General features: G+C 40.5%; 2 protein-coding genes across 5 annotated transcripts in view; one reads left to right on the top strand and one right to left on the bottom strand.

Moving 5' to 3' along the window:
* The window catches only part of GRM5 (glutamate metabotropic receptor 5), a 543363-nt gene that overhangs the window by 53291 nt on the left and 467350 nt on the right, over positions 1-22722 (bottom strand). For 3 of the 4 annotated variants that reach the window (XM_082410113.1, XM_082410114.1, XM_082410115.1), the window contains one exon: positions 10876-11815. In XM_082410113.1, coding sequence (XP_082266239.1) covers positions 10876-11815 — 940 coding nt within the window. Of the gene's footprint in view, positions 1-5775; positions 10423-10875; positions 11816-22722 lie in introns of those variants that run through there. The other variant, XM_082410116.1, reaches the window with a different exon arrangement.
* Positions 1-22722, top strand: part of LOC309636771 (uncharacterized protein) — a 355047-nt gene that overhangs the window by 215269 nt on the left and 117056 nt on the right. The window lies entirely within an intron of this gene.

The following is a 22722-nucleotide window of genomic DNA, read 5'->3' as shown; positions in this document are numbered from 1 at the left end:
AAAGGGAATCGAGGGAGCTGGGAGGTAGTCAGCAGACAGATCCTCAGGCTAAACCTCTTTCCTATCAGCCTCTCCAGCCCGTTTCCTGTCGTCTGTTGACCCACATTTTACACACTCTAATTCCCTGCACACAGCAGTTGGATCATACTTCTGGGCTGTCATTCATATTCTTCCCCGGAACAGTGTACCCCTTGGTTTTCATGTGGCTCACTTATCTTCCAGCCTTTGGGATTCAACCCTGGTGTCACCCTTCCAGGAAGCCTTCCTGAAACCTCTGGATTGGACAGAGTGCCCTTTTTAGTGACCTCTGCCTCCTCTGTGCATTCTTTCCTTTATTACTTCATACACTATAAAAATTAATGATTTGTGTATGGGCCGGTCTTCCCCACTCTTCTGTGAGCTGCTCCTAAGGGCAGGGTTTTTGTCTTATTTATCTTTATATTCCTAGAATTCAGCAGTGCTCCCAATGTAAAGGGATTACTTTAGAAACTCTGGTTGGAATTAAACTGGACTGGACCAATGTGGGAAACATCAGGATTCCTTGCCTATTTCATGAGGTTGTATATGAGATTAGATGGGAAGAAAAACAAGAAGGGGGGGGGGAGTGGGAGGAGAAGAATTATTATTATACAGGAAAGTAGTGTAAATCTTTATAATTCCCAGTTATAATAAGTAGTAAAAGTGGGTCAGTCAGATTTTTTTTTTCCTCACAAGCAACATCTGTACAGATACTTAAATATCGCCACTCACAGAAAAGATTTCAGGCAGCCCTTAAAGTTCAAATTTTACCTCAGAGGCTTCTGTGTACATTATTCATATACAGCATAAAAGTAAGTCCTATCAGGCTCAGCTGAAGGTAAGACCATGTCGAGAAAGTACAGTGCAGTAAAGAACCAGGGAGAAGTTTTCAGGGGAACTCCTTGGAGGAGAGTCGGTCTCCACACTCATTCAATCTCAGTTTTTCTCAGTTCAGGCCACAATGTGTAAGAGCTGGAATGGGGAACATCCGTTTCGTGGTTACCCGCTTGGGCTCTGAAACCAGCCTGCCTTTCTTCTAATCCTGCGTCTTCTACTTACTCTGTATGGACTCGAGCGAGTAAATTCTCCACTGCTTGCCTCAGTTTCCTCATCTATAAAATGAGGATTAAAAGAGTAAATACTTGTAAGGGGTTTAAGCAGTGCCTGGCCCATAGCAAGTGCTCAATAAATATAATTATTCACTATCTTTAGTCCTTCTTTGTTCATTGTCAAATGCCAGGGTATCAATTGCTCAAACATCATTATTTGTATATCTATCCATCTGTCCATGCATTCATTTAACAAGTATTTTTGAGTGCTGACTATGTGTCTGGTACTGTGTTGGGTGCCAATGGCACAGAAAATGAGTAAGACGTGGCCCTGTGCCTAGTAAATTCACAGTATTTATGTGTGTGTGTGTGTGTGTACACACATGTGCATACGTGCGTGGGTAAGGGAGACTTACAGTTAAGCAGGTAATTTTAACAAACTTGATAAGTGCTCTACACGGAGAAGCACATGCTCATTTGGACCATGAAGAGAGGGACCTAATGCAGTTCCAGATGGTCAGGACAGGCTTTCCAGTAGAAGTGATATTGAAGATGGGTATGAGTTGGCCAAGTGAGAGTTGAAGGTGAGTGGGGCAGGTATATTATATACCAAAGTAGCCACCTTGATAGAGGCCTGAAAGCAAGAAAATTGTGAGTGGGTCAGTATGGAAAGTCAAGCAGGGAGTGACTAGATGCAAGTCTGGCTAGGGAAGGAGTTGTTATACCACCAGGGGCCTTTCCTGCCAGGTAATGAGAATTTGGCTGTATCCTGTGTTAGCCAGTAGAGAAGCCCTGAAGACATCTTAGCAGAGATTAAAATGTTTAGATAGTTTCTATCATTTGAACTGGTTCCCTTGGAAAGTTTTGCTAATTCCCAGCGTGTAGAATTTACTGCTGCTACTTTTAGGCCCCGCTGTTTCCCTGTAGACTCCTATCACGGCCCTGTAGCCCTTTATTGAACTTACCTGTTTTTAATTCTGTCTCAGGAGACTGAAAGCACCTCAAAGACTATGTTTTATTTATCTCTGTATCCACAGAATCTATAACAGTGCTTGGCACAGAGCAGGCACTTCACGGAGGCTTGATTAAAAAACAGGGTTTGATTTTAGGAAAATGTGTTTTTTCTTATATTTCTAGAGCAAAGTGTTATCAGCTAAAATCTGGGCAATCAAGTCAGTGAACCGAGTGGTCTTTCTCACGGGGGCAGTGTGATCCCTAAGAGCTGATGCCCACCAGATTCATAATCCATCTATCTCCGAGCACTGCTGTGTGTCCGCACTATGCTCGGCATTGAGGGAGATGTTTTTTAAATTGAAGTATAGTTGATTTACAATATCGTGTTAGTTTCAGGTGTACAGCACAGTGATCCAGTTATATGTGTGTGTGTGTGTGTGTGTGTGTGTGTGTGTGTTCCTTTTCATATCCTTTTCCCTTATAGGCTATTACGAAATATTGAGTAGAGTTACCTGTGCTGTACAGTAGGTCCTTGTTGGTTATCTATTTTATATATAGTAGTGTGTATATGTTAATCCAAGTACTTTTAAGATCTCATTAGATAGTTGTGAAACTACTGCATACATACACAAAACAACCCTCACATCCCCAGGATGTGTCTGGGAATGCTCAGTTCTCAGTAAATGTTTGTGAATACATAATAATTGAAGAAGGTGTGAGGAATGTCTGCTAAATGTTCTGAGTCCAGTTGAGGGAAAGTCTGTGAGATAGGGTTAATCTCATAGGGTTTCACTGAGGAACCTGGGCCTTGGAAGAGAAAAAAGATCTGGAGAGAGAGAGAAGAAAGAGGCAGAGGATTCTAAAGAGGGAGAAATAGCATGAACATCACTTCATAAAGACCAATCACCACTTAATGAAATCTAAGCAATTGGAAATCATGAAAGCCCTGATAATAGTTGGGTATATTGGAATTCACACAAGAGAGCCAATTCCAGGCAAATTGTAATGTGGGCAGTGTATGTCAAAGGACTAGCAGTTGCTTTAGCAAATAGCCTAAGTGGACCTTCACGCCAATGTTAATTAAAGCCAAGTTAATTAGTTAATTAAAACAAAAGTAGCAAATGATAGTTTCTAAAATTAAGGTGGAGACAATGCTAATGTTTCTGCCACCTGACTAGAAACCCTGGGGAGGGTTTTACCTTCTGATAAAATTTATAATTGAGGGCTATAGGCCTCTGTCATTAATTTAGCCATGAAAGGCCCACTGCTTCTCAGAACCTCAGCTCCATGACCCTGGAAATTCTGAATGTTGTAGAGCCAGAACTTTAGACTCATCAAATTCAATGCTTTATTTAGGTCAGAACTGGTTTTGTGTTCATTTGTCAATTTGCAGCTGAAGTGAAGGCCCTAAACGGAAGCATGGCATTATCTGCCTGACAGTGATTTGATGCTGCACCATGTCGTGCTGGAAAATTAGTGTCTAGAACCAAAATGTTAATCACAGGGACCTCTATACATTGATGGCATAAATAGTATGTTTCTCTATAAAAAAATCTATAGTGACTCACTCCCTTTTAAATAAAAATCTCCCCATGCTATTTCAGTGAACTGAATGACTGACTCCGGGCACCTTTCTTTTTTTTTTTTAAAGCAGAGATTCTATTTTTTTAAAAAAATTAATTAATTAATTAATTTATTTTTGTCTGTGTTGGGTCTTCGTTTCTGTGCGAGGGCTTCCTCTAGTTGTGGCAAGCGGGGGCCGCTCTTCATCGCGGTGCGCGGGCCTCTCACTATCGCAGCCTCTCCTGTTGCGGAGCACAGGCTCCAGACGCGCAGGCTCACCAGTTGTGGCTCACGGGCCTAGTTGCTCCGTGGCATGTGGGATCTTCCCAGACCAGGGCTCGAACCCGTGTCCCCTGCATTAGCAGGTAGATTCTCAACCACTGCGCCACCAGGGAAGCCCCAGGCACCTTTCTTTTTTGTGCTCTAGGGTGAGCCCATTTAACTTCTCAGAAAACTGCTCAGATCTGTTAGAATTAGCTCTGTTCTTCCCTTAGGTACTCAGAGAACAAAAGTGATTCTCTCTCCAAGATCGGAGGTGGAATTGGCTCTTTCTAGCCCCCTTCTCACTGAAGATATGAACTATTCTTCAGGCCCCCAGAAACCTTTCTTCTCTTTTGGCTATGATGATGGTTTCCAAAGAGAATCACCTCTGTAGTATCAATTCTCCAGAATGTTAAGGGAGTTACTTGAAAAAGTAGTGTTGTGTTCAGTAAGCTTGGGGAAAGATGGAAAAGAATTAACACATGAATGATTGGTTTATACACTGCAAGACTTTTCAGTGTTTATCTCCAGTAAAAGAATAATCAGAGTTTTTTCAAGGTTGTTTGACCAAATAACTTTTTTTCAAGGAGCAATTTTGTCAGACTAGCTTTCCAAAGAATACATTCTGGGAGATGCTCCACTCCGATGCCAAAAAGCTAAGGCCTGAGTTAAAAACTGCTCCGTAACTTAACTAGTCATGAGACCATGGACAGGTGTTCTAACCATACTGGACCACAAGCCCCTCATTTGAAAAATGGGAATGATTATTGCTTCTACTTTCAGTATTTTGTGACCACTAGACAATTCTGTTAATATTACTACTGCCACTAATACTACTAGGTACTTCACTTTCCATGGTAGACACTATTCACTGGTGTATCCAACAAGCACTTGACACCTTCCTCCCTTTCAGTCTCCATTTCAGAAGATGTAAAAGCTAAATGCATGTTTTCCAATACTCTCTTGCAGCTAGGGGTAGCTATATTGAGACAGTTTGGGCCAATAAGACGTAAAGGCAATTCTTAGGGGACTCTGAGAAGATTACTGTTTTCCCTCATAAAGGGGTACAGTGCATGGAGCTCTTGTGCATTCATCTGTAAAAGGCCTAGAGAATAGCAGAGATGTTGGCTCTGGCATCACTGAGCCCTGGAGGAATGCCAGGAGCAGGCTATCTGCATATTTCTTGTAACAGGAGGAAAATGAAATGCAAACAAGTCATGTAAATCTCTGAAAAGCAGGTTTACTTGCAGCTGAACACACTTCTAAAGATTTACCTACCATTTATCGAGTGCTTTCTATGTGCTGATAGAAAGCATTTAATACATATAAATTCAGTTACTCCTCACAACAGGGCTTATTATCTACCATTTCACAGGTGAGGAAACAGACTGAAGTACCTTGTTCAAATTCACGCAGAGTGTGCACTAACTTTTGGAAATATAGTTACTATAACCTCAGAAGTTATTATTATCTTTTTCACTCTAAATTAGGCAATTAGTGTCCTCTTTAAAATGGAGCCCTCACCGTCTGCCATGAGATGTGGAAGGGACATATATAAGCCTTTTCGGAAACAGGGCCCAAACCCAATCTGGATTTATAGCAGCCTACTTCACCATACACTAGATGGAAGCGAGCAGAACCAGGTTAGGCCGAGCAGAGCAGCTGCTTCTCCCCAAAGACCTACATCCAAAGATTTAGCTTACGTATTTAATGTCACTCTAGATCCCAACAGATAGACTTATTGGCATATTACAGAATTCAAGCCTGAGGAGCACAACTCATGAAGGTAATTTAGACTAAAATGTGAAAATATTAGGAGCACCCAAGTTCACTTGTTCCCCATTAATTAAGCCCCAGTGTGAAAGGCAATGTGATACATACTGGCCTTTATAAAACTATAAACTAAAAGGAGAGAGAAATCCAATTCTAAGAATTATAGCTTCAAAGCAGGGAGCAGCTATGGGATGTATGTGATGCAAGGGTATTATAGCTTTCTCTGGCCTTTCTTCTTCTCTATATCAGAAGCAGGTTCCAGTGTGAATATCCTGGTTAATGGCAAAAAGAAGTCTCTATATAATCAGAGGATAGGCAGTCTCAGCTATAGTCATATAGACAGACCAGCATTTGCCAAGACCTCATACAGAAAAGCCAACAATTGCCAAAGGTCCCTCTGTACCTTCTTTCATATTCTAATACCCAGATGTACTGACTACAGAGTCCAGTCATTAAGAACTACATGACCCTAGAGATGTGGATGGATCTAGAGACTGTCATACAGAGTGAAGTAAGTCAGAAAGAGAAAAACAAATATCGTATATTAACTCATATATGTGGAACCTAGAAAAATGGTACAGTTGAACTGGTTTGCAGGGCAGAAATAGAGACACAGATGTAGAGAACAAACGTACGGACACCAAGGGGGGAAAGTGGCGGCGGGGGGTGTGTGATGAATTGGGAGATTGGGATTGACATGTATACACTGATATGTATAAAATAGATAACTAATAAGAACCTGCTGTATAAAAAAATAAAATAAAAATAAAGCCCTCTGTTTAAGAACTTCCAAAAAAAAAAAAAAAACAACTACATGACCCTGTAGGGAAAACAAGTTAAAATAGGACCCCAAATCCTAAGAATTCCTGTTTCTTTTGGCATTATCAGTGAATTTTGTTGCTTATGCTGCCCTTTTATTTACTAAATGAGAAATGAAATAGTTGAAAATAGTAATCTAATGTTACTAGAGGAATGTTAGAATTATAGCAAGACATGAGATCAGTGGGTGGGAATCTTGAGCAGAAAGTGATGACCACAGGAGTGCAGGGGATATTTGTAATACAGATCACAGCAGGCTTTGTTTATGGTTTCCTTTGCTTTGCAAAAGCTTGTAAGTTTAATTAGGTCCCATGTGTTTATTTTTGTTTTTATTTTCATTACTCTAGGTGGTGGATTGAAAAAGATCTTGCTGTGATTTATGTCAAAGAGTGTTCTGCCTATATTTTCCTCTAAGAGTTTTATAGTGTCCGGTCTTACATTTAGGTCTCTAATCCATTTTGAGTTTATTTTTGTGTATGGTGTTAGGGAGTGTTCTAATTTCATTCTTTTACATGTAGCTGTTCAGTTTTCCCATCACAGCTTACTGAAGAGACTGTCTTTTCTCCATTTATTATTCTTGCCTCCTTTGTCATAGATTAGGTGGCCATAGGTGTGTGGGTTTATCTCTAGACTTTCTATACGGTTCCATTGATCTCTATTTCTGTTTCTGTGCCAGTGCCATACTGTCTTGATTACTGTAGCTTTGTAGCATAGTCTGAAGTCAGGGAACCTGATTCCTCCAGCTCTATTCTTCTTTCTCAAGATTGCTTTCGCTATTCGGGGTCCTTTGTGTTGCCATACAAAAGACAACCCTCAGAATCGGAGAAAATATTTGCAGATGAAGCAACTGACAAGGGATTAATCTCCCAGATATACAAACAGCTCATGCAGTTCAATATCATAAAAACAAACAACCCAATCAAAAAATGGGCAGAAGACCTAAATACACATTTCACCAGAGAAGACATATGTATGGCTGACAAACACATGAAAAGATGCTCAACATCACTCATTATTAGAGAAATGCAAATCAAAACTACAATGAGGTATCACCTCACATCAGTCAGATTGGCCATTATCAAAAGATCTACAAACAATAAATGCTGGGGAGGGTGTGGAGAAGAGGGAACCCTCCTACACTGTTGGTGGGAATGTAAATTGTTACAGCCACAGTGGAGAACAGTATGGAGGTTCCTTAAAAAACTAAAAATAGAGCTACCATATGACCCAACAATCCCACTCCTAGGCATATATCCGGAGAAAACCATAATTTGAAAGGATGCATGCATGCATGCTGATGTTCATTGCAGCACTACTTATGATAGCTAGGAACATGGAAGCAACCTGAATGTCCATCAGCAGAGGAATGGATAAAGAAGATGTGGTACATATATATACAATGGAGTATTACTCAGCCATAAAAAGGAACAAAATAGTGCCATTTGCAGAGACAAAGGTGGACCTAGAGATTGTCATACAGAATGACGTAAGTCAGAAAGAGAAAAACAAATATCGTGTAATGTCGCTTATATGTGGAATCTAGAAAAATGGTGAACTTATTTGCAAAGCAGAAATAGAGTTACAGATGTAGAGAACAAATTTATGGTTACCAAGGGGGGAAGGGGGGTGGGATGAATTGGGAGATTGGGACTGACATATGTACACTACTATGTATAAAATAGATAACTATTGAGAACCTACTGTATAGCACAGGGAACTCTACTCAGTGCTCTGTGGTGACCTAAATGGGAAAGAAATCTAAAAAAGAGTGGATATATGTATACATATAACTGATTCACTTTGCTGTACAGCAGAAAATAACACAACATTGTAAAGCAACTATACTCCACAAAAAATTAATTAAAACAAAAAACAACTGATCATTGTAGGCTTAATCTTATGAAAGTTAGTAGAACCACTAGGGGGAAGTAGCGTGCACACTTGAAGACAAGCAAAAAGTAGCTACCACATTACTACATTCTCCAGTCCATTCATTCAACAAACATATCAGTGAATGATTACTGAGTGTCTTCTATGTGTCAAGCACCCTTCTCAGTACTTCTAGGCCCTGGAGGCACGGTGATGAACAAGGTAGACAAGGCCTCCACTCCCAAGCTTATCCTGCTTAGACTGGGACAAAGGGTATGTTCTACTGTCTGGCTAGAAGCTAGACAATGTAAAAATGGAGATGCTCTAGAAAGCCCAGGCTATACAATCAATGTATGTATAGGTCTGTTCTGCCTTATATGATGCTCTCTTTGTTTTGAAGATCATCCTCATTGCATACCTGACACAGAGACATTCAGGTATGGAAAAAGACTGACAGCTGTTAACTTAGTTAATAATAATAGCAAACACTTAAGAAGTACTTACTGTGTGGCATACACTTACATGTATTTACTTATTTAGTCTTACAACCACTGTATGTGATATGTATTTCATTAACTCCACTCATCAGAGGAGGAAATAGAGGCATAGAGACGTTAAGTGATTTGCCTGTGGTTATACAGCGAGTAAGTGATGCCGCCCAGCTAACTGGGATGTTTAATCCCAGTGCTGCCCGGCTCTGCACTCTGTTACCTCCAATAAAGTGTCTACTGTGTGCTCGGCCTTTGCACACACTATTTCTTTCACTCTTGACAATCCTGTGCGGTAGGTGATGTGATCTCAATTTGGCAGATGAAGGAACCGAGGCTCAGAGACAAGAAATGGTAGTGCCAGTGTTCAAACTCAGAACACGCTGGCTACAAGGCCAGTGCTCTTCACCATTGCTCCATGTCCTCTCCAAGGAGCCTGCCCTGGTGAGTTTTTGGGGCGTTTAGGCACAGTCTCACAATTCCGTCCCTCCAGCATCCGGTTTGTTTTATCTATCAGGATGCCCTGGAAGATTTTATTTGAAGAGAGAGTTTAAAGAAAGACTGATAAAATAAAAGTTTGGAAAAAATAAATTTTCTTGGACAAAATAAAAGGCTTATCTTGCCGAAGTTGCAGAAAAAGAATGTTTTAGAAGTCAGGAAGGCAGATGGAAAATATGCCAGCAGTTAGATACATGGAAGGTCTTCTATGTATAGGCCATGACATACCCAGGATTTATTGAGGAAGTAGAAGAGGTTATTTTTCCCAAGGTTTACAGTTTAGTTGAATACCTTGCACAGTGTACGTGGAAAGAGATGAGAGGCATATAGGAATCAGAAAAGAATTGAGAGAGGCAAGGATACAAGTTAATAATGCAAATGAATTTGGGCCATGCGGATAAACTCCCAAATATCCTGTGAGTCCTTTTTAGTCCTCAGCAGACACAGTACCTTTACCATCACTCATAATTCAGGCTTTGAAGAATCAGGGCTGATAGGAAAGTAGGATTTTTCAGGCAGGCTAAATGATGGTATAAGAGAATCGTTCAAGGATTAGTATTTAGCTATCTATCTTCCATTTGAAAAATGTTTATCTTCCACTTATTTGTCTAGATTTTAGGAAAATTCTCAAATCTCTGTAGAGTTTGCAGACTGATGCTCTGACTAGCTCTTTTGATGTGTTTTCTTAAATATTATTCCCAGTAACAATCTATGTAGCCTTTTTAATACCTCCAAATTTGTTCTCAAGCCACTGATAAGATGATCTCATTGCCTTTTGAAGTGCCTTAGGGGGCACTTATCACATAAGAAAGTCCTCCACATGGAGGGATATCATTGGCTGGTGGCTTCAGATTCTTTTCAGATGGCAATTGGCCGATAACTACTACCTGGGATACTGGCCTTGGTGGATGGGATGGGACTATGGACAACAGAGACAGTGGGAAACTGGCTGGTTGTTTAGGGAGGTTGTATGCAAAGCCCCTTTGTTGTTTTGCCCCTTTCAGCTACTTAGACATGTCCCAAAGAGTTCAAGTTGCCCATTAAGAATGAAAGTATAAATTCTACGTTTCTTGTGCCTCTGTGGGATGCGCAGTCAAGGGTTCTTCTGGGCTTGAGAGAGGTTCAGGCACCTGTAAGTGCAGTCAGATGTGTAAGGCTCTTGGCTCTCTGCTCTCAGCATAATCTGTGTTAACACTAATTGTCTCTGTTCTATGAGGGTGAATTAGAATTTAGTTCACAGTGTATCTCTGTCCCCTCAGGACCCAGAGGTCCTTGCCTTGCCTCAGTGATTTAGCTGTGCTCTCTCTCCCTGTCCCTCTGACCTCACTTCCCTTTTGTTGTAAGTCTTTGCTTTTTTTTCTCTATCTCAACTTTTATGTTTCTGGCCTTAGGTTAAGTCACTAGGCCCATACCCAATTAACTCCATAAAAACCATTCAGTGCAAATGTCCAAAGCCCTTTCCCAGCACCCTGCCTCCCCTAGTTTCAGTTATTCAGGTATTTCGCATCTAAAAGGCCTGGGAAACAAACGCCGCTGCTCCCGCCCTAGGGGCCAGTGCTCCACAACACCTGCAAGACTTTTACCTTAGGGTTTCCCCAGAGGAGCCCCTCCTCTTCCACAGGTTGACCAGGCTGCTGGATCGGCTGGCTGCCGAGGAGGACTTGCCATCCCCCACGTGCATGCGCACCACCGTGGACGTGGTGAAGGCGCTGCGCACGTTTCTCTCTGGTTTGGCCAGGATGATGTATACCTTCGGCACAAACATGCAGCCGAGCGCCACTGTGGCGCTGAGGCTGACGGAGAAACACATGGTGATGATTTTGTAGTTGCTGCCAAAGTAGATGGGCACAAAGGCCAGCCATATAATGCAGGTGGTGTACATTGTGAAGGCGATATACTTGGCCTCGTTGAAGTTGGCTGGAACGTTTCTGGTCTTGAAAGCATAGAAGGTACAGCTCAAAATCAGCAATCCATTGTATCCAAGCGGAGTGACAACTCCCAGGTTGGTGGTGTTACAAATCAGGTAGACTTCTCGAATGCTTGGGTAGTCGTGCATTATGTCGGGAGGCTCCATTATGAAGAGGGCGATGATGATGCCCAGCTGGATGCATATGAGAATGAAAGCAATCACTAGCTGGGCACAGGCACTCATGAATCTGGGCTTTTTGGTACAGATCTTCTTCTTGCTGCCAGCCAGGATCCTTGCAATGCGATTGGTCTTGGTTACAAGGGCCGAATAGCTCATGGCTGGGGAGAGACCGATGCCTATTCTCTGAAGGTAGCAGTAAATCTGTTTGGGCTTTGCAATGAGGCAGAAGGTACATAAGTAGCCCAGGCAGATGCCAGCAAGGATAATGTAGCAGAGTTCCCTGCTGGAGGACTTGACTACTGGTGTATCACGGTAAATGATGAAGACTGCGGTGACAAACAGGGTGGCTAGCAGGCCGAGGCAGGCAAACACCACAGCTGCAATGGGCTCAGGGTCACCCCAGCGAAGATACTGTACTGGGATCAGATCACAACCTGCAGAGACACAGACACATATTGAAAAAGAAGGAGGAAATATTGACTGGGGTCACTTGTGCCTAAGTTATAAGCAGGTGCCTATGATCCTTAAGAGTTTGTCTCCAGTCTACCCTTCTAATCTCAGTATCCCATACTACTCTTTTCTTCATATACCCAGTCATAAAATATTTATCTTTAGGTTATCAAATACGTACTCTGTGACAGGAGCTGTTCTAGGTTCTGAAAACAAAATGATGAAGAACATATTCCCTGCCCTCCAAAAAAAAAAAAAAAAATTGGTGGGGGTAAGGGGGACTTTTATAGAATGACTTACAGGTGGGATAAGGACCATGAAGAAGTAGAGCATGGACCCTGACTCAGTCTGTGGGAGCAGTAAAATCTCCTTCAACAGGAATTAGCAAATGCAAGTGTTGTGGTTTGGCTGAATTTGTGCATTTGGTAGGTTTGGCAACTAGAAATTAATTGTAAGGAAAGAGCTAGGGGGCATTGGAGGCATGAAAGGAGGTTCCATACAGTAATGTGATGAGTGGCCTAAGATAAGTCTGGAACGTAGGCAGGAGGGGATCTTGCAGGGCAGAGAGTCTTAGATCAGTGGGAAGTCATTGGAGGGATCTATGTAGAGTAAGAGGAATCACATGGTCAGATTTGTGTGTGTGTGTTTTAAACATTATTTTGGTTGCTGTGTGGATTTGGGATGAGGTAAAGGTGTAGAGAGATTTGAGAAATATGGGAAGCAGTATAGGCTGTTTAAATGCATGTGGGGATACGTGAAAGACAGAGGCATCAAGGATGACCAACATTGGTCCTCGAATCCACTGCAAAAAACCATGACAATTTGGCGTCATTTGGGTTATGTGCCTTCTTTTTAAATTTCTTTAGGACAGTGATTCTCAAACTTGGCTACACACTGGAATCACTTAGATATTTTTTAAAAAAGTACTGTGGCCTGGGTTTCAGTGCCAGAGTTTCTGATTTCATTGGCCTGGGCGTCAGGATTTTTAAAAGGCACTCTAAGTGCTTCTAAACTTGCAGCCAGAGTTGAGAACCATTGCTCTAAAAGGATCACTCTTGTCAATTAGATTTTTAAAATAGAATTGAGATAGCTTTATTGAGTGAGTAGGAGAGGAGTTAGTAATCTGGAGCATTGGACACTTCAGCAATGTGGCAGAGATTATTAACTGCCTGCAAATATCCATTCTCCCCTTTATCCTCAGCAACAGATCTCTGTTTCATTTGGGGTGGTAAAGGATGCAGCTAAAACACTGCATTTGCCAGCAACCTTTGCAGTCAGGTGTGCCATGTGATAGGTTTTAGCCGGAAAGATGTAAGCAGAGAACTCCTTCAAGGAAAATGACTCATCTTGGAAAGTACCTTTTTTGCCCTTCCTGGCTTTCTCCTTCTGTTGACTGGACTATACACATGATGGCTAGAGCTCCAGCAGTTATCTTGGACTATAAGGTAACATTAAGGTCAGAAAACATGTTCTGGGATTTGGAAGAGAAAAATGCAGGGAGCCTGAGCCCCTGTTAACCATGGAATCACTGACTAGCTCTGGACTGTGTATATCATATTACCTTGTTTAAACAACTTTCATTTCCCTTATATATGCAGCCAAACCAAACCCTAATTGATATAGCTGTAACTTCCTGTATCTCCTGGTCAAGGGTATTGTAGTAAGTGGCTTTGAATATCAATGGCTACTAGGAGGTAAGGGAGACAACAATAACAGTACGTAATGATGGCGTAGGGGAGCAGAATTTGCCATCCCCAAATATGTCTCTTTGTGATATTAATTACTTTCAGCTGGTTATTTTCTGAGAAACGGCAGACGGGGAGAAAAACTCTGAAAACCCCACTAGGAGAGACACCCTTTTGTAAGAAACATTTGCATTCCTAAGGGAAATCTCCATTTGGAAGGGTAGCACCCTCACTGTACAGAAGAGGAGGATGACCAAATCTCTAGAAATTCTTGTCAGTGGAGAAGGCAAAGACTTGAATCTGCATAAAAACCTTTACCCTTACTGTGCTTTTCCTCCCCTAGCTGACTGTCTCCACCCTCAACATCCCCTATTGTCTTTAGCTGAGGATGGTACTTAAGATGAGGGCTTTGGCCATTTTGGTGAGTTACTTATTTTTCCTGAGTCTCTCCCATGTCTACAGGTTGTTAAACTCTTTGATTTCTCTTCTTAATGTCTCATGTCATTTTAATTCTCTTGATGTCAGCCAGAAGAACCTAGAAGGGTAGAGGGAAATTTCTTCCTCCCTGACAATGACAAGGAAGCATGGGGTTCTTTCAAAATATGTCTAAGGGCAGCTCTGTTGTAGAAAGAAACGAAAACATTCTTTCTTCTTTCTCTTATTTCTGCCTTACCAGTCTTTTTCTTCAAGGTCTTAGGTTTCAAATAGTACTGTTAGTTTATAGTAAGATGCATTACGGGTTTAATAGGATTTGTGAGTTAGCCTAGGACCCTCAGCACACTTTACAGAATAGTTTCTGTGGGAAAATGTATGCTTAGTTTAAAAACCTGTGCTTTTAACTTTAAAAAATGTGTATGTGGATAGCCCAGACTAAATATGACAGTTATTTTATATAGTGTATAGGATTATAAATAAACGCCTATCTCATTGCTAATGAATATACCTGTATCTATATTTTTAGGCCCCTGTGTTCACATATGCTGCTTATTATGTAGGATATCAACTTCTGAGACTTTAGTATACCATAGGGTTTAGGTTCATATTTACAAATTTGTTCTTCATAGAGACTATTTTACGACAAGAAAATAGGGACTAATCATTCCTATCTTTATTCTTCCATGACAGCTTATTTATAACACTGATGTGACAATGAAATTCATTATCTACTGTAGTTAATTCTATAGGGGTCTGTTTCCCCTGCTAGGTCATGAGCTACTAAATGTCCATAGTAATTTACTGATATAGGAAAGATGTTATGTGGTACATGAAGCAGGAATCCTTTCAACAGCTAAAGAGAATCACCTGAAAAAATATATAAATATTTAAGGGCTTTCACTTTACTCCTTTTTTTCCCCCCTGTTGTTCTGCTAAATCTTAACTGCTTTTATCTAAACGTCATTAGCACTCTAATTCCTGAATGTTTTCTCTATGATAACATTCACCACTGTTTTTATGTCAGATATATTCTTGAACTCTTCATGTGCAACCTGTTAACATCATGTGTGAAACTTAAGAGATCTCCATTAGATACATGTGTTGGAAGAAATATGTATAAGGGATGCCTCTAATGTGTTGTGATTATTTTCTCAAAGTTGTCAGAATTTATATATTCAAATGAATGTTTTTTTTGTTTAACGTGAACCACTGCAAAGACTTCAGTTTAATGATGCTGCCATTGCACAAAATACTTTTGAAACTCTTGGAATAGAAAATATTGGATTCTGATTATAGTGTTATAATCACTGAATCTTATAAATTGGATAAGATCTTAGAGTTTCCAAGAGTGGATGTGCATCACAATCACTTGGAGAGTCTACAAAAATACAGTGCAGGAGTCTAAACTCAGGAGATTTCGAATCAGTACATTTGGGGTGGGACAAAAGAATTTTGTTTTGAATCAGCAAGCTCAGTGACTATACAACTGGTCCTTGGTTGGCAGCCCAACCTTAGAGATTATCAGGCTGACTCCTCATCCAGTGTGAGAATGTCTTATATGATAATTACTAGATGCAATCACCCTAACCCTACCTAAGGCCTTCCATGAGCTATGTTGTCTCAAGGCCAGGATTAATAGTGGGGGAAGATAGACTGGAAAGACAGGAGGTCCGGATGGCAGGTAGAGACTGGAGGTGGATAAAATGGTTAGAAGATTATCACAATAGGACAGGCAAGGGATGTTAGGGCAATAATTAAAAGCCACGGTCCTGAGAACATTCAGCTGGTAAAGACATTTCAGAGCTAGGACTGAAAGAAATGATGAGGTAGACAGACAGCAGAGTCAGGAGAGAGACTTCTAACCAAGCTGATGGCAGTGCTGTTAACTGAGATGCAGGCTGTTGGAAGAAAAGCGTCACATTTTATAGGAATGATATCTAGTTCCAGTTTGGACATGTTGTGTTTGAAATGTTTATGACGAGTAGAGCAGATGGGAGCAGAAGCTTAGAAGAGATATCAGGGTAGAAGTTACAGCTTTAGGAGTCATCTGTTTATAGGTGGAAATAAGAGACATGGAAGTAAATGTAATCAGTAAGGAAATTCATGGATATAGATGAGAGCAGAGCCTGGAAGTCTGGTATGCCACCAAACTTAAGGAAGCGCAGAGGAAGAGGATATGTCAGGGAAGGTATAAGCTAGATCAGCTAGAAGGAAGGAAGTGTGTCAGAAGCCAAAGGAAAGTGGTTAATTGGATGGCCCACCGTATCCTCCTCTAACCATGTCACTTCAGTTTTTCTTTCTTTCTTTCTTTCTTTTTTTTAAATCCTTACCCAAAGAGCTTGCACAAAGCTTTGAGCTTCAGTTTTCCAGATATCTCTCCTTGTGGCATATCACTCTCTTATATTTTCCCCCTTTACTACTTTTAGTTCTGTTTCCTCTGAACAGGGGGTGGTATCATAAACAAGTTCTATCAAATCTCAGAATATTGAGATACTGCTAACCTTATTATGATATAAGTTTAGATTCTCATTAATTACTATGCCTACTTTGCATTGGTTTACAAACATCTGAATACACTGTTATTCTTCCTAAATCTCTTCCTTATTTTCTTCTGTGAATTAGGACCTTTTCTGCATTAATGGTTTTCTTTTTTATCCCTGTTTCATTCTTAGTGTAATGGTAAGTACTCAGTATTGGAAGTACTCAGTGTACTGGTAAGTTATCACTGGAAGGGTATGTAGAAGTTAACTAAGAATCTGTAGAATATATATTTTATAGTTTTAATATAATCAGTTTGGTGTATGCTTTTTATATTTTAGATTAAAGGATCTTGATCATATTGGTGAAGTTCCCTCCTAACAAGCATATTAGAGTTTCTTAGAAGATGCACAATATTATTACATTCCTTTCTAGAAATGCATATGAGGCATAAATTATAAAATCAAGACCTGTTTTCTGATGACATCTATTTAGGTGGCTATCCACTTCTCACTTTCCTCCCCTTTCATGCTTGATCCGTATTCTGTGATTCTCCAGTATAATTCATCCTTTCATAGCTTGAGGTGACATGTATTGAAGACAACAGTTTTTTTCTTTTCCATTACAGTTTATTACAAGGTATTGACTATAGTTCCCTGTGCTATATGTAGGACCTTCTTGTTTATCTATTTCATATATAGTAGTTTGTATCTGCTAATCCCAAACTCCTAATTTATCCCTCCCCCACCCCCTTCCCCCTTTGGTAGCTATAAGTTTGTCTGCAAGTCTGTTTCTGTTTTGTAAATAAGTTCATTTGTATCGTTTTTTAGATTCCATATAAGTGATGTCGTATGATATTTGTTTTTCTCTGTTTGACTTACTTCACTTAGTATGATAATCTCTAGGTCCATCAGTGTTGCTGCAAATGGCATTATTTTATTCTTTTTAATGGCTGAGTAATATTCCATTACACACACACACACACACACACACACACACACACACACACACACATACACATATGTGTGTATATATATATCACATCTTCTTTTATCTATTCATCTGTCGATGGACATCTAGGTTACTTCCATGTCTTGGCTATTGTAAATAGTGCTGCTGTGAACACTGGGGTGCATGTATCTTTTTGAATTAGAGTTTTCTCTGGATGTATGCCCAGGAGTGGGATTGCTGCATTGTATGGTAGTTCTATTTTTAGTTTTTTAAGGAACCTCCATATTGTTCTCCATAGTGGCTGCACCAGTTTACATTCTCACCAACAGTGTAGGAGGGTTCCCTTTTCTCCGCACCCTCTCCAGCAGAAAATACAACAATTTTTTTTAAAGGGAAGGAGAGCCGCCAAAACTGTATTATCCACACTATCCTATGATTCCACTACTGTGCTTCCCATACATCTAATGGGAGATGGATGGCTCACTGATTTCCTGGACACCTGAAAATGATATGACTGCTTAGCAATAACTGGTACTCGTGCTTACTGTTTGGGTATTAGTCTTGCAGGAGTAATATTCCTGTAGTTAATAGTTCCTAGACTGTTGCATTCTCAAACCCTCTTCCAAGTGTCTGTTCAGGCAGAAGGAATGAGGAGTCAGAGATCCTGGGACAGTTGCCTGATGTTCTGTAAGTTGACTAAGCAGGAACTCCTTAACAAGCTCCATATTTCCTGTATAATTTTGGAGGAAAGGAAGTTGCTGCTGAGAATCTTTGAGAGTCAGATGTATGTGTTGTCCGCTGCTGGTCAGGCCATTTCAGGTATACGAAACTCATTCGGGGCTGTTGTGGAACTCTCCTCTCATATGTGAACAATAGATCTGCCCAGAGTACAGGGTGTTGACTAGGGACTAACAACACCATGCCTGCTTGCAATCTGTTCCATCAATAGACCATTTGTCTGCCTCTCCTCCCTTCTTTACGTGTCTGGATTTGTATCTCTAGGGTGTTGGTTAGAGATAGCAGAGTGATGCAGACTCAGAATTCTTTCTGCCTTGTTCATAACCCTGCCCATTTAATATTTTCTCTTCACTTAGCCTAAGCTAAAGTTTTTCATTACTTCCATATTTCAGAAGAACTGGAAGTGATGTGTGTGTGTGCGTGTAATATTTAGGTACCTTATTTTTCTTTGTAGCACTTACTATAATTTTAATCTATTTTGTGTGTGTATATGTGCATGTGTGTGAGAGAGAGAGAGGTTGAGAGAGACGTCATATTGTTTAGGTCTATCCTCCCTACTTCACTAAAGCACCCTGATGTCAGAGACTTTGCCTCTTTTGCTCACGAATGGAACCATGGTACTGAGCACGGTGCCTCACTCATGTGGTTAGTACAGCAATTTACAAATTAATATATCTACTACATAATCAAAGTATAATCAGATTCGCTTTCTGGTGTCTGGATCAAGTCATTCTCAGCAAACCTTTTTGTTGCCTTTAGGAAGTCCAAGTTGCAGAACTGTTATGTACTGTTATAGTTAGAAATCTAAATTCAGTGCATTCCACCTGAATTTTAGAGTCAGGATTCTGAACCAGAGAGGGCAAAACTAAGTAAGCACCTCAAAGGCTTCCTTCTGCCTAGGGGTGTGACATGTCTCACATTAGAAATATTCCTGGTACTAACTTGGCAGTGATCAGTGTTTGTGATTGACTGATTAATCTAATTTTGAGTAATTCATTGGATCTGGGAATTATGAGCAGAAGAAAGAGGGAGGCAGTAACAGAAGTCATTCTTTAACAAGTGTCGTTTAGTATAAAGTTCAGATACACTGTTCCCAAAAAGGCTTCAGTAGTTGTGGCACGCGGGCTCAGTTGCTCCGCAGCATGTGGGATCTTCCCGGACCAGGCCTCGAACCCCGTGTCCCCTGCATTGGCAGGTGGATTCTTAACCACTGCACCACCAGGGAAGCCTTTGTCCTTTGGTGTCCTTTGGTGGGTGCCCTCCAGGAACCAGTGGGCGGCTCTCACTCCAGTTGGCAGCACTAACTGGAAACCCCCAAAAGAGTTAGCAGCGAGGTCACTGTGAATCCCACCCATGACCTGCCAACAGTGGTGATCCGACTGGAGCTTTCTCCTTTCTGTGGCCCCCACCACTCAGCACTTAGCCAGGACTTCTCACCACTTTTCCCGGACCCCTTCTCCCCAGCAGGGCCTCAGAAGGCCTGTCGCCTCCCTGCCCTGTCTCCTGGGCCACGGCGACTCGTTTCTCAGTGTGTCTTTTGCTAAATATGCCCTTTTTGTATAAATAAAAGATAATTTGGAGTTGTTCTCTCAAAAAAAAAAAAGGCATTCCCAAAAAGGCATTTTCTAGAGTTGATTGATTTTACCATTACCTTGGCATGAAATAAAACATAACCATGATTCCTCCCTCAAATGAAAAGTTAGTCTCTATCCAAAATGTTTGGTAGGTTTTATGGAAACTGCCTCAGTGGGAAGCCACTTTATTCCTGTTTATGCCAGCATTAAAAAAAGGGCAGAAACTAACATTTATTGAATGCCTACTAAATGTCAGGTGTTATCCTAGATATTTTAGGTAATCTTCATAATAAACAAGTGAGGTAGGTATTATTAACTCTGTTTTACAGAGGAAGGATATGAGGTTTAATCTGACGTTTGGGGGCTGAGATTAAAACCCTGTGAACATTTTGATTGATTGATTACCTGACTGACTTATGTTACATCAGGAGAGACAAACTGATCAAAGTGTTCCTTTCAAAGGGGCCCTGAGGTTACTTAGTAGGAAGGAGAATCATGAATAATTGGCAATGTCTGCCACGTGCAAGGAGGGGCTAGTGGTGGCATAAGTATTTGATATTTGACATAAATATTTGACATAGATCCATGCTCCCTTCTGAGAAATCTCATTGGTTCAAATTCTTCAGCAAGGTTCTCATCCTGGCTTACATGTCCTGAGGGTTGCTAGCCAGACACTGATTGGTAAATTTTTACTTTTGTGTCCCTAAAGTTTTCTAGTGTGGAAATATTTTTCTGAATGGGCACCAAGTACCCACAGCACACGAGAACAAGGATTGATTGTAGAACATTCCTAACATTGCCACATAGAGGACTCACAGCCACCCATTTATCATTGGACCCAGCCTATTTCACGCCCTTCAAGGTTTATTGCATATTTTTTTGTTTTAGATTCCCTTAATAAAATTCCCTCAGAGAGCTGACAACTCAGGGCTATAGTTTTTATTTAGCTTTTATATTTTTTTTATTGGTTACATTTTATAGGGGAATTTGAAATTGTATGCAAAGATTAATTTCATAATTAGGCATAAAGAATGATTTAATAGTTCTGCAGAGTGCTGAGGGGAAGGATTATCACAGATGCACATTTGTAGGGACCAGCTTTGGAAAAATATGACTTTCGGTCATACTGCAGATGAATAAGAGAGGAAAAACACAGCACATGAATTTAAATCATAAAATGTGCTGACTGGAATACTTTGCTCCATTTTTACCTTTCCCCTCTCCCCTCACTAGCCAACTCATTCCTCTTCCATTTTCCAGCTCTTTTTTGAGGATGGCTTTTCTGATTCCTGGAGTGACAGGTTCTTCCCATGTGGTCAAGCAGTTCCCTGTGCCGGTGTCTATCACAGCGCTTGCACAACATTTTTTTGCACATAATAGCACAACTGTTATGCTCAGAGTGAGCTTGCTTGTCTGTTTCATGTAGTAGATGGAGAGCAAATTGAGAGCAGGGGACTGTTTGCCTTTTGCTCTGCTGTGCCAAGCCCGTAGCCAGTACACAACACGCAGTTCAACAGGTTGAATGAATGAATGATTACGTTAATGGAGGAGAGAACAATTGAATCAGGAGACATGCACTTCATTTTCATTTTGCACACAAATATTTCTGGTAAATACGAGATGCTTCCTCTAGTTATTTGTGTCTCCATTTTTTTTTTTACTTTTTTGGAATTTATTTAGTAACAATGAGCATTCAGAGATATTTTCATTGGATGGGGATCCTTCCATCTGAGTCTTTTTTCCATTTTTATGAGAGAGGGCACATTTTACAACCAGGTAGCTTCTTCAGCCTGCTTTCTGCCTGTGGATGACTGTGACCAAGGATCTCTTTATATTTGAACTGTCCTTGCATGTTTTAGTTGTGTCTCCATTTTTCTATACATAAAATAGAAATACAGAACTCCCTTCCCTATAATGAGGGTTTTAATCTGGAGAAACCCTTGTAGAAGAATTTGCATATGAGAAATTAAAGACCGATTACCTGAAAAATAGCAGTGAAGCAATTTTTCAGGACTGAGAAAATAAAATGCTTAAAACTATTTTTGTACTTTACTAGAATAAAACATTAAAGTCATCACTTTAAAACCAATAGAGGATCAAGGGAATTTTACACACATGATTTGAGCTATAATGAGTGTTTTACAATTAATTTCAATTAATTTCCTGGTTTGCTAGACTCTTTTCAGGCTCCCTTTCCTCTGGTTTTAGTCAGTCATTTTTTTTTTTTTTTTTTGCAAATAATCTGCATAGTAAAAAGCATTTTCCTCCTGTGGTTGATCTTCCATCCAAATGTCCTTTCTGATTTTGTGACTCAGATATTTATTGAGTGTCTGCTGTGTTCTAGGAGCTTGTTATTCCCAAGTGGACAAAACAAGCAGAAACCCCCTACCCTTTAGCTTGTGTTCCAACTGGGGAGACTGACAATATATGATCAGCAAAAATAAGTTAATACGTTAACAATATAATGGAATAAAAGGTTATATATGAAGTGGGGAAAGTAAGAGGTAGAAGAGAGGGTAAAGGGGGACAGTTTGTAGTACTAAACACGTTGGTCAAGGTAGACATTTAAGCAAGGACTTGAAGGAGGCAAGGATAGCAGCAGTATGTGTATCTGCGGTGGAGCATTTCAGGCAGAGAGAACAGCTAGGGCAGTGACCCTAGCCTTCCAGATATCTTAACAGAAGAACAAAAGGACCAATGTGTTGGGGGATAGAGGGAGATGTAATAAAGAGGAAAATAGTGCAGATACATAACAAAGGGCTAGGTCATATAGAACATAAATTTGACTTTGAATGAGAGGAAACTATTGTAGGTTCTTAGACAATGGAATAACGTGATCTGGCTTACTTTTTAAAACGGTATCTCTGCCCGGGCTATTGACAAGTGGCTGTAGGTAGAGGCAGGGGGAGAATCAGGAAGATGAATTAGGAGGTTATTTCACTAGTAAGATGATTAACAATGATTGCCAGGACCAGGATCTTACAGTGGAGGTAACGGGAAGTGGTAGACTTCTGTATTCGAAGGAAGAGT

Source organism: Balaenoptera physalus (genome assembly GCF_965194825.1).
Source record: "Balaenoptera physalus genome assembly, chromosome: 10".
NCBI classification, from domain to species: Eukaryota; Metazoa; Chordata; class Mammalia; order Artiodactyla; family Balaenopteridae; genus Balaenoptera; species Balaenoptera physalus.
The sequence above is the reverse complement of the archived record's forward strand: the minus strand, read 5'-3'. Positions and strand labels throughout refer to the sequence as shown.